This window comes from Nomia melanderi, chromosome 10, assembly GCF_051020985.1.
Source record: "Nomia melanderi isolate GNS246 chromosome 10, iyNomMela1, whole genome shotgun sequence".
Classification (NCBI taxonomy): domain Eukaryota; kingdom Metazoa; phylum Arthropoda; class Insecta; order Hymenoptera; family Halictidae; genus Nomia; species Nomia melanderi.
Genome location: NC_135008.1, coordinates 11,631,365 through 11,644,315, shown reverse-complemented (window position 1 = coordinate 11,644,315; position 12,951 = coordinate 11,631,365). Strand labels below are relative to the sequence as shown.

The 12,951-nt window shown below is 37.3% G+C and overlaps 1 protein-coding gene and 1 long non-coding RNA gene across 2 annotated transcripts in view; one reads left to right on the top strand and one right to left on the bottom strand.

Annotated features, from left to right (window-relative positions):
* LOC116428706 (LON peptidase N-terminal domain and RING finger protein 3) overlaps positions 1–10,834 on the bottom strand; it is a 67,473-nt gene extending 56,639 nt beyond the window's left edge. The window contains exon 1 of the mRNA XM_031980705.2: positions 8,806–10,834. Within this exon, the coding sequence (XP_031836565.1) occupies positions 8,806–9,376 (571 nt within the window). The 5' untranslated portion in view covers positions 9,377–10,834. The remainder of the gene's footprint in view (positions 1–8,805) is intronic.
* LOC116428708 (uncharacterized) lies at positions 10,788–12,456 on the top strand. The gene is made up of 3 exons (XR_004235324.2): positions 10,788–11,283; positions 11,779–11,865; positions 12,214–12,456. It is a non-coding gene; the product is annotated as an uncharacterized LOC116428708 (long non-coding RNA).
* The last annotated feature ends 495 nt before the right edge of the window (positions 12,457–12,951 follow it).

Genomic DNA, 12,951 nt, shown 5'->3' with positions numbered 1-12,951 from the left:
AAAGCAAAAGCTATGTACAAAGTCAAGATTCTTCATACCAATTGCTCTATCCTTCTTACATCTATTAAGGTAAACCAAGGTAACTCGAATCATTATCTATTTAACAACAACAAAAAGAAACTGAAACACTTAAACATTAAACATTAAACATTAATCATAAAAAATAAAAAAGAATGTTCAAATTTTACTTTTACAAATAAAAAACGGAAAGTGAGAAACATGATTTGCAATATAACAAATATGAACTAGATTCTTAATTAAATAAGTTCTAACCTTTAACCCTATTCGCCTCGTTCTACACACATCCAACAAAATTCTATTCATTTCATACATAATCAAGAAAATTAATTTTCATGTTTACACAAAAAACGGTATCACCCGAATTCAGGTGACGTGTGGCAACTAAAGTGTTAAAGAAGACTGTGTAACGGTACGCAGTTCCCAAGAGCACGAGCGTGACTATTGTCTTCCGAGTATTTTCAAATCGCGGTATCCCGCTTCTGCAAAGTGGTCTATAATTACCGTTCGAGTGCAAGCTGCACTTTATATAGCACGTGTACGCGGCGCGATACGTTCGATGACAGACGCGAGCACTGGGAAAACCGCGGACTTCTCCAATGCGAGAAACAAGTAATTTCGATGCGTGGGAAATACGAGATGTAAAACATGCAAACAGATTAACATTCGTGTTATTTTGAAATGTCTGTTGCGTCTGAATATTCCGTTGCATCGCGGACAGATTGCCTAATTACATGTAGTAATTTTCTTAATAAAGAAGCAGGCAAAGATTTCTTCATTCTATTCTAATTGTAAGTATTTCATCACTAGAAAGCACTGTGTAATAAAATATTAATTATCGACACGTTAACACATTCACTGCCGCGGTGACCATCGATGACCAGAACTTGCAAATCGCTTGAGAATAATTACAATAGGAAGATTGATGTCGAATAAAAATATTTAGTAATATAAGCAGCTAGGTAATACCGTAATATGAGTACTGTGATACTAATGCATTAATAATTGGTTCTAACACCATTTGTCTTTGTCATGGAAGAATAAGTATTACTATACAAAACGCTCAAAATTCTCGTGGTAGTTAACGCGTCAAAGAATAATATTCAACACACCGATGATATATCCGATTAATATCCTTTACGTTAAAGTAAATTAAGTTCTATACTTGCAATATTATTACGTCATTACGTATTACAAAATGTAATAAGGTATTTTAAACTTCAATTACATAAAACATAAATAACAAGTGCATTCTCTATTTTTTAGAGGTTAACCAAGTAAATCACAAGTGAGATTCACAATTTTCATGATTTTCGAATAATCAGCGATAATTAAAGCAGTAAATTAAGCCCATACGCTCCTAAATCTACCAAAACATTATTTACTCTGTTACTAACAATAACGTCGCGACACATATTTCATTTTATAAATATCCACAGAATTACTATAAACACTTTTTTTACAAGGAAATAAATGATTATTATAACAAAAAGATTGCGGTTGAAAAATGGAATAAATTTCAATTTAATCGTGTCCACGAGTATTCACCTGCTATACCATTCGATCGACAAAGGATTGACTAAAGTGGAATTCAATGGATTGAAATGAACTCAGCATCTGCACAGCAACGAAGGAAAGTTTAGTTGGACGCTATAGAGGGGAAGCTGAAGTACCGTATCTGGCCGGAAGGCCAGGTGGACAGCGCAGGTGCAACAGAGCAGAGAAGAGACCAGGGCTACGTGTTCGCAGATGGCTCATGCTCGAACTTACGCGATTCGTTTTGCTTCTTTAAATTTAGTGTCTGCATTGCCGAGACTTATGTAATTTTCATATTCCTCACTACACCGCCATAGGGAAGCTCCGATATAGTCATACGATACTGACTTCGGCTGTCCTATGTCATAGGAATAAATGAAAAATACCATGCATCACGCAACTTGATTCATTCTACGCGAAATATACATTGAAACCCCCTTTTATAGATAGTGACATATTTCTAGCATGATACACAACGGCGTAAAAATAATGTTTACGCGTTGTCAGAAACATTTGCCGTACGTTGAAACGTCGTTTTATTTTCAATCAAAAGACAGAAGATGAAGAAAGAATTGTACAGCTTGTAAAAGAATAATATGTTTTGCTTTTCATTTAGTAAAAAGCAACTCGTAAAATACTAGCTACAATTTCGCGACTACCATATCACGACCACTAACGTCAAAAATATTACGCCACAAATTCAGTGCACTTCTGTGGAATCATAAATTCGTTTGAATGTTGGTGTTTCGCATTTCTATTCTCGAAGCAATAAAGTGTATTAAAATCCTGTTTAATCCGGTGACTACTGACAGATGGTCTGCACGCGTCTGTTCTCACGGTGGTGGTCTGCGATCGCGAACACCGTCGTCTCTATCAGATACTGTTGGTAAACGATTACCAAGAACAATGACGCGTAGCCCCGATAACACGTAAGCCGTGCTTCGTGACTAATCGTCCTTGCCGAGATCGTCCTCGTTATCTTCGTCATCAGAGATTATGATTTACAAAGAAGGTTCCGGCGGCATCTTTGTATAGATATTCTTTCGTTACATGTTGTCCATTCGAGTCGAACTATCTCCATGCAATAATCGAGAAATAACCGCGACTATCATCGTAGAATTTAACCCCCTCATACCGTTCGAATTGATTTTCATTGGAAGCGAATATTTAGTTGGCCGTCGGCAACATGGACTATTAACATTAAAACCATCGAGCAATCAGAGTGACTTATTTCCAGCTTTTTATACAAATTACAACAACACGTTCTTGGGATTCGGAGAATCCCCTAGTCTTGTATCTGTGTAAATACTCAGATTTAATGAAAAATCTTTCGCAAACACGCCTTCATAATTTAAGTACTTGCAAAATAAAAATTCTGAGATTAACTGCGTTTGACGAGTATACACGTCATCTTAAAGCTTGAAATAATACTAATTCTTTCAACAATGAATTAATTATTTTTTCCGATAAACATGTAATTTTTCTTTGTTTCGCTTTGGTTTTTCATTCAAATGTACCCTAGGTGCATTCGTTCTGAGTTTGGCGAGTTCACAAGGACACACTTCATTTTTTCATTTAATTGCGCACAAAGCGAGAGATGTTTGGAATTGAAGTCCACATTTAACAAGTTAGGGACTATAATAAGTATCCTAGAAGATAAGTATCCTTTCAGATTTGTATAAAATTTAAAACAATGAATCATAAGAAAGTTAATTATATTTTTATTATAATCTTGCTCCACCAAACCAACTGGCGACTGAAAGTCTAGAGTATAAAGGGTTGAATTACAGAATGTAATATATTCGTAATAAATTTTGTATTATCCGTAGCATTTTCTTCTTAAACTTGTATAACAATTTCCTGTATTTAAATCATTCCATTAATGATAATCTTACTTTTGGAAGATTTATATTAACACTAAAACCATCATATTCATCATAATAACGGATTTCGGTTTTCTTATTTCGCAATCATTGATATCATAAAGGTGTTAAATACCCGAAATAATTTGAATAATAAACAGTATCATTTCAGTACCATACTCAATATACGAAGAAACCTAAAAAACATGTACTGTTACAATTTTCATAAAAATTCCATATTAATTATATCAAACACTCTATAGAGCTAGCGTTAACTCCAAATTCATACGGGCCACTCAATGGCAAAATCGATAAACTCCACAGAACAAACAGCAAAGAAAAATGCGAGCATTTGTAAAGCAATCGTGCTTTACAAATTTCCCTTTAAATGAAAAATGAAATACACATTACAGAATGTATTTCACTTAACTATTACATGTATAATCTTAATCTAACAAGCCTGTAAAACACATAAAGTACATAGTATATGCTTCTAGTAATTTTTATCATTATTATAACTGGACATAACCAAAAGAATTTTTATAATTTCATAGAACTAAACCTAACAGTGAAATTTATTTCAACTAAAAAAATTTCGGAATCAATCCAACGCATGGACGATCGAATTTTAAAAAATTCGAAAACTGGAGTTAACCGGTTTAGCCAATGAGCGGCTCATTTATTTGAAAATATGCTACGAACGAGGGTCGGGAACCAATCGCGTTCGTTGCAGCATACCTCGCTGTATACCGAAAGCGCGGCGCGCGAAAACGACGAGTTTCACGTCGCGAGAATGCACGCGGCGGTACGTGGCGCGTTGAATTTAACGCGGTACGCGATGCGCTAGATTTCCCGTGACGAATCCGTACGTGGCCCACACAAGGCAAGAAAGTCTTTGTGTTCTCGGTACATGTGCTGTGTCTCGCCGAATGGACTGGCGCTCCGAACAATCTGGTCTCTCTCTCCACTCTCCCCGAGCCTCTTTCTCTCTGTCTCCCGATGCATTATATAAGAACCGCCTCAGACTGGCCATGAACTTACCGACGTCGTCGTCTTCGTGTTCGAACGCAGCCGCCGCCACCTCCTCCTCCCTTTCCTCGTGAGGAGCCCGTTCCGTGCACTCGGCATGCACCAAAGAGGGAGAAGGAATGCGATCGATTCAGTTATTCTTTCCAGCGGAATCGCGAGAATCGCTTAACCAACGACTACAGCCTCGCCTTATCTTCACCCTCCGTAACCGGGTCCTTGGAACAACGTTTTCCTCCAAGGTGTATGTATGTATTCCACGGGCTTCAACCCTTTGCGAACGCATGTCGACATTTTATCAAGAGCAAACTTTTATATTTGGGATACTACGTTGTAATGATTGAATAAGTTAAATAGCCAGGGATCAGCACATCGTTTCCTTTTTTCTATTATTTGAGCATCCGATATATAATTTGGCGGTTTGTCTGTCTGTTGAAGGTTTTATATACTCTAACCCTTTCATCCCTGAACATGTTTGTTTTTAGTATGAATTTTGTGGAAAAAACTTACGGCTACGCACTAATCAACTAAAATGTACTGACAGCTGATTAGAACTTAAGCTCAGTCATAAGCAAAGATTCTTGGTATAGTAAAATTTTTGTTTATGTAGGCGTTTTCTAGTTTTCTGGAAATTTAAAATATTCGTGGTACCTATGTGTACCATTTGGGACAAAAGGGTTAACATTTTACCCGTGGATGTCATGTGTGCGTGATTCCGCGGTCAATCGTGATCATTATATTGAATAAATATTGAATCTTTATTTAATGAAACTTAATTAAACTATTCGATCGTAATGAAAACATACAATTATTACATAATTCCGTAGTATCGATAGTTTTATGTTGGCTATACAATTTACTGCGTTTTGTAAGAAACGTCCGCGGTTAACGTAAGTTTGCTGCCGACAATGCCCGCAGGTAATGTGTTAACGCTTAACCAGCCTGGCGGATCGCGTAGACATACTCGTTTAACAAACTTATGTAAACGACTGGCCAGGTATTAACACTAGAACTACCGACCAGTCGAATTGACTTGCTAAACCAATTTATTTAATAATATCTTTGAGTAGCATTTGTATCTTTTCGGTAATTGTGGAAGGAGAAATTAGAAATCACTCTGACCTATCTGGTAGTTCTAGTGTTAATACACGTTTAGGCTTTGTTACAGATTGAAGTTATTTCTAAGTTATTATTCGTAGCAATTATCAATTTCTTTATAAATGTATATATTAAACAGTAAGTAGCTCGTATTAAATATCACAAAAAGTATTGATAAATACGAAAGTTATAGTAGAATTCTTAATTCATCTCTCCTTCCTTTCACGTACATATATACAATTATCATAAATATATATTAAAACCTCCAATAATATTTCTGTGATGCAGTATCGAAATCTAAACAGTACGAAAATCGAGATACACCTATTCCCTCATTTACACTTTTTCAATTTTTGATTTTTTCAATTTAAAAGAAAGCAAGAATGTTAAAACCAAACATTGTTATCCGTATAGACTGTACCATGCTGAAGAAATCTAATAAAAAACAAGTGAAAAAAGTTACGTTTTTGGAAACCAAAATTAAGATTCTAGATCGTCTTCGTAATGGAGAAAGACTAATAGAAGTTGCTAAATTATATTCCACGACTGAAGCTATTTTTCATGGTATTTTATTTTTATCTTACGTTGAAACAAATAAATTTAATTAACACTAAAACTACAGAGCATTTAATACGATTAATATGTAATCCCCACAACAATCGTAACTATAAATTATTTTCTGTTTCTTCAAACATTCATTATAACATTCAAGTCAAATTATTTATTTTCAAGATCATTTCGAATATGCAATGCTTTTAAGACATCAATAATTGCGAAACAAAAAATCGAAACTAGTCATTTTGTCTGATACGGTAGTTCTAGTATTAAATATGTAACTGTCTAAATTATGCACAATTTGGTTTGTTTTCGATTTATATGGTATTCTGAGGAACCGATCTCCCGTATAAATTGGAGGATAGCTGTATTTCAAAATACATAGTTCGCGCGAAGTGGTTTGTATCAGAACAACGAATTGTACCTCCCTCTTCCTCTATCCGAGATGGCTTTTAATCACTCCGGCTTGAACGGGATCTGGTTGACGACCTCGTTGCAGTTGGACGATGAGCGCGGGTTCCTTTGTCCGAATTCCCAGACGACGAAACGTCTGCTGGGCCCGTTTCTATTTTTTAATCCATGACGCTATGCGGTGATTATCGGATGCCTGGACATCGCGGTGCGTTACGACCTCGGGAAACGGAATTTAACTCCAGTCCCAGACTTTCGTCAGAATTCCACTTTTAAATTAATTTAGATAAATTTTTTTATGGACGTTTAGATCACGGATATTGTTGAATCGTATTTCTACAAACTATTTACTACTGAACCACAGAAATATTTAACATCGATATATTTCTTAATCGAAGTGAACATCTCAGACCTATGTTAATCGATTTCGATGAAATATATACACATTATTTTCGCATATGCTTCAAGCATTATACATATGGAAATTTCAAAATATCTACTACCCGGCGAGTACAACATTTCAATTATAAATATATCGATTTCAAATACTTTTGAGTTTCACTGTATTTTTATGCGAATCAAAACGACTATTAATTGGAGATTGGTCCAACGGTGCGAATCAGTGTAATGAATTAAGAATACTGATTATTGTTTGGTGATTTCTATAACATGAACATTTTATTTTCGAATGTGTGATGTATTAATTTTTTTAAATCTGAGTACACATATAAGACATCTATAGTTAAAACACTTTTGTATTGAATTATGAAAATTATAGGAAGAATATTATTATTTCTCAATTTTATTCGTATCACTATTAATCTGTATCAATTTAAAAATCAAGTTTTCTGTTCGGTATTTTAATTTATCCAATATTAATAACTTTTATACAAAAATTTTAAAAAATAGCCAATTTTGCATAATATAAAAAGGGTAATATATTTATACTTTATCTCGTGTGGAATGAAACTGATTAAGTGCATATTATTTATTTTAGTGTTATTTATTAAATATGACTTATTACATAACAGAGATAATATTATCAATATATTATTCCTAACTTCTAATATGACTTCTAATATGATTTAATGTATTCCCGTTACCATGTCCATAGTTCATTCACAGCAAATTCGTTTCAAAGTTTTCTTGTATGATCGATAAAATTGAATTGTTCTCATTCCGAGGTTCATTTTTCTATCTTTGGAATCGATACATGCAAATTAATTCGATCTTCTGCGGTTCGTAACGTTATCCGCATTCGTCGTTTCGTAATGATCTTTATGTAACTACTTTGTAATCCGCGATGAGAATTTAGTAGCTCGAGTGGAGTTTTCTGTTAAATGAGTCGTGCGTCTGTATTTGACTTTATATTTAACGTGATAAAAAGACTAAGAGGGATTTGCAACAATAGCGAAATTAACACTTTACTGCATACAATTTCATGTTTCAAAATGATAAAATTCTTTTTCTTTTAATTCGGGAAAGAACAATTGTCTTTACTTATGATTATTAAATTTAATTCCAATAATAATGTAAGCTTGTAATACGGGGTAGTATAATGTAATTGGCAAAACTAATGAATACTTACATATTTTTCACACTTAATAATGAAACATTTTTTATTGCAGAACTTGCAGCAAAAAAACGGACGAACTCATATTTGCAACGTTTGAAAATGCTTATTAAATAAAAATATCAATTCAATTACTCAAACTGCAGAGTACTTAAGTCATATGATACAACATTTATAATAATATAATAAGTATAATAAATATTTATATTCTTTATACAAAATTTATAATATTTTTATTCATTGTAAGTCTCAATATTAATTTATTCATTTCGTGTATAATACTTAATTATATATTGTTCTTGGTTCAGTACGAATTCAGAATTGCATAATCTTGTTAAAAGTTCCGTTGAAAATCGTTATTCTCCTACATTGCATAAACAATTTTTTTAATAATACACTATTCAACATATTATGTTTATGCCTTCGTAACTCTTTAAAACGGAATTCCACAGTTAACAGGTTGATTATCAGTCTCATTTCCATAAAAGATTTATTTTCAATCATAATGCGAGAGATGTTTCCAATGCATTATCAAGTCCGCGCACGAGAACAGAGATACATACGCAAAGTTTGTTATTAACACTCGAAGGCAGTATTTGGAAATTGTATGTTCACCAAATACTCTTCGATCAAAGATATGCATTTCTTATCAGATATCCAGCGCCTCGGAGACACCTCGGTCAGGCCAGATCTCAGATACAGAAAGAAGCTCAAACATTGACTCACCGAGATGAATTGCCAGGTTGTACCTCTCGAGGGCTTGACCCAAGTGTCCCTCTTTCATAAAAATGTCACCCTCGTGCCTTGCCCTGCTTGCTTCCGCTTCCCGCGGCCACCACTTTTCCACAAGCCTCTGCACAAGCACATTGGTTTCACCCACAGCGGCGATCTTTTGTCCACACACGCGACAGTTCTTCCCGGGCTCCACGCAGCCCTTACAGTAGGTATGACCGCAGTTAGTGGTCACCGGCTGGCACAGTGTTCCCTCGCAGAAAGGACACGCGAAGGACGTCTCGATTTTCCTCCTGGAATTGGCGACCGTTATGGCGACGCCAGCCAGCTCCTCCAGAAGAGCATTAGCCAGATGTTTCAATCTGTCCACGGGGACGGAGCCTACCGCCAAACACCTCGAGTAAACACCGATGGATTCCTTGATCCTACCACACTTGGCCAACGAATCCCCATACCCGACCAACATCTCGAAGCTCGGGCTCTGTTGCTTCAGACTCCGCTCGTACATTTCCACGGCGAGGCTATAGTTACGGGAGGCGAACGCTTCCTTCGCCAACTCGGTCATTTCTTCTAGTGAACGCTTCCTCGAGGAACCTTCCTACCGAAGCTATCCTACCTCCTAATCCCTCGGCGGCGCGTCGTCGATGGCGTCGACGCCAATGGTTCACGTGCGCGTGTCGATCGTAGGGTAAACCGCGCGGCAAAACCCGCTGGACGGTCTCACCGAAATAGAGCACATTTTATTTCATTAACTTACTCCGACAACCACACCTTTTCATATACAAACATAAACAATGTCGCACCGGCTACTGTATTACGTATCGATCCCGTATTTCCTTCGTGAATTAAGTCCCCTTTAGAAAAGAAAGACTTCACTGCATCGCGAGGGGATTTATAATTACCAGGATTTCTAGACACTCGCGATGGTAACGTAACTTGTTTCCCTGGCACGGTAAATCGACTCGCAGAACACGTTTGACAGTTGGCCGGCCACGCGGTCGAAGCGTTCGAGGGAAACGATACGCAGACAACACGCACAGCACGACGGCGCACTGACGACTGTTGGTCCGCTTGTCACCGCTCGCTTGGGCCACTGTCAGAATCGTAAACCAAGCAGCCAGCGAGAGGGGTAGTGGTCGCGATGGTGGTGGCGACGGCGACAGCGTCGCGTCGGTGCAACCGTGGTAGCGAGCCAACGAACGACGGCAGCGCCACTCGGCGGTTCATACACCTTCGACTCCTCGCTGCGTCCACCTCGCCAACTATTTCGTGATAGCGCGGCACGCTTGCTTGCTCGCTCGCTCGCTCGCTCGGCTCGTGCCGTACCCAACGGTTCTACGTTCTGCGTAGGCGTTCGCGACGGTGTCGGGCCACACCCCCACTACAGACCGTTAACCGAGGCGTCATTCTGCCACCATGTAAATCCTTTTCCGACAGGACATCTTCGACTCCAACTCCGGCTTTGCTGAAATGCTCCTTTCCAAATGAATTTTTCCTTTGTTACGTCATAGGATCCAATCGAATTTTTGTCGTAGGAATACATTTATCATCCAGACCATTGCTTTCTCCGGGATTAAGAAAAACGTTATTTCCTCAGGATCAATGGGGGTTCGATAATCATTTGACGAATCTGCTTACGTTACGTCTATATATGGTTGCTCTATAAAAGCTGATTTCATGTTAAGGGTAACATAGCCCTCCCTCAATATCAACAGGCTCTGGTGAAACGCGTTCCGTCGGTGGTCGTTGGTATCGAACGGCGTCGGCCGTCCGCGCGTCCTTTCTGCTGTAAACTACCCGCGCTTCCACAGGGTAACCAGGAGCCTGGCCAGCCTTGAAATAAAAATGAAGCAACGTCGGGAAGCTTGCACGTAAAGTTCCACGAAAATTACGGTAAACAGGTTGGCGCGTGCCAAGAGAGAGAGAGAACAGAGGTGGGGCGAATCGTTTAACCAGGACACTTGTTGTTACTCGTCGTTATCTCGATCATAGGCGGGCCCGTGTTCCTCGGACGATCGGAGAGGCGCGGTTCGTTTTTCCCGTGGATCACGGCACGGTGCACACTGGTTGGATTGTCGTGTACTCGCGGATAAAGCAGCGAGATGCGCGATCTTACGCGGGTAGCTTACATAAAGAGTGTCGCGTCAGTGCACAAAACGTGGCGGGAGCGAGCCGAGTTTCGATTGGATCAATTATTCCACGGGCGAGCCTCGACTCTCCGGGCTCTAGGAATCTTACTGAGCATGAGCAGTAACGTTACTTGGTCTACGCCGTGGTATTCCGCTTTACCCGGCAGCGAGACAGGCCTGCGTGCGCTGCTCCCTACGGTGTATGCCGCGCGTGAACTGGTGTGCACGGACAGTCCACGCAGACGCACTCAAAACGCATTCGCCCGCCGTCTACGTTTGCGTGATGCAGTCGATGCACTCTTGCACGCACACCCGCGTGGTACGCATACTCACGGTGTTGACGGTATGTTTTCGTCCTGCACACCGTTGTCTATAAACGGACATTTTCTGGTAAATGACACCTTATTGGAGATGATATAGAGCTTCGTTGTGCGCGCTCTTTGATCTTTGTTATTTTGTTATAACTCACAGTACATAGTAATCATTAACCCTTGACCCGTTAAGTATGGAATTTAGTTTTAAAAAATCCCTTATTCTGCGCGCAATAAAGTCAAATAATGAAATGTATACTCGCCGAATGCAAGCCAAATGCACTTATAATATATTCTAACGAAAAACTAAAGCGAAATGAAGAAGAATTACACGTTTATTTAAATAAATAAATAGTCCATCGCTAAAAAAGGTAGCATCAGTTAGAGTTTTAAGATGACGCAGATACTCATCAAACGCAGATGGTTAGGTACTACAGTCGGTCTGACTGATCGCTCAAAATTTCGATTTACCGTAGTTTTTTCATGCATGATTTACAATGTTGAAATCCCATATATTTACTTTTCAGTTACTTAAAAAGTTAAAATAAAGATACTGACTGAAACCATCAGTATGGCGTATGGAAATGATGTTATAATTGTTATGAAAGAAGAAGGTATGTACTAACATTAAGTAGAAAGTTCTGCTATGTTTCTAGGTTGTACTTGTTATATTGATTTATACATAAACATGCATAGTTGTTGCACTCGTTGTAATACGAGGAAATGTATTTTATATATGAACAATATAATTTGATTTCACGCGCAATTAATTTAATTTTCATACACATCAAGTCTCATTTAGAAAAAAATTTTTTTTAATTATTTTTATATCTTAACGTTTTAATAGATACTTAAGAAAAGTAAAATGGTTCAAATTTCAAAAAGATAGTAATTCATCAACTCGTACGCAGATAATAAGTGTCTAATTCTTAAAATATATGCCTTTATTACATTTGATGAAGAAACGTAGAAGAATTAAACCGCTGAGGAGTACTAAACAGACGGAAGATACCGCCTACGTAGATATTGTGGTACGAAAACAGATTTTCCAACAACGCGTAACTCTTGTAATAAAACAATGTAGAAAGTAATAAAGAAATTAATCATCTGATACGTAAGTAGGCGTGTGTTGACACTGATTTTATCGTGACAAGAAAAAATTTGATCACTCGATGTATTACATGCGATTGCATCGAAGAATGCGATTGAGAGAGGTTTGCAGTCCTTGTAAGTGAAATGTCATGTAGGTAATTGTTATACCATACGATACATCTTGTTTCAGAACATGATATTATATTAAGATTAAATGTATTATCTTAATAATGTTTAAAATTTGATATGAATCCTTGATTTTACAATTACTCACAATTGCTCAGAAAACTGATTAATAAGTATGAATGTATACTGAATTTCATTATAACCTTACATAAAAATAGTAGAAGAAAAAAAGTCGGACAAAATTCATTCGGTGCTTTATAATAACCTTAAATATTAGGTAAATGTAAATTAATTTATCGTACTTCATTTAAAAGTCTAATGAGAACGTGAAACTATTTTCATTACGAGCTATGAAAAAAAAGATTTAGACCACGAAAGGTAGAAATATATAACATATAATTAACATTGATTTTTTAATTTTCTTAAACAGTTCTGCAATATTTAATACTCAACGTTTTAAAAAAGGTATTTTGTAAATAAAC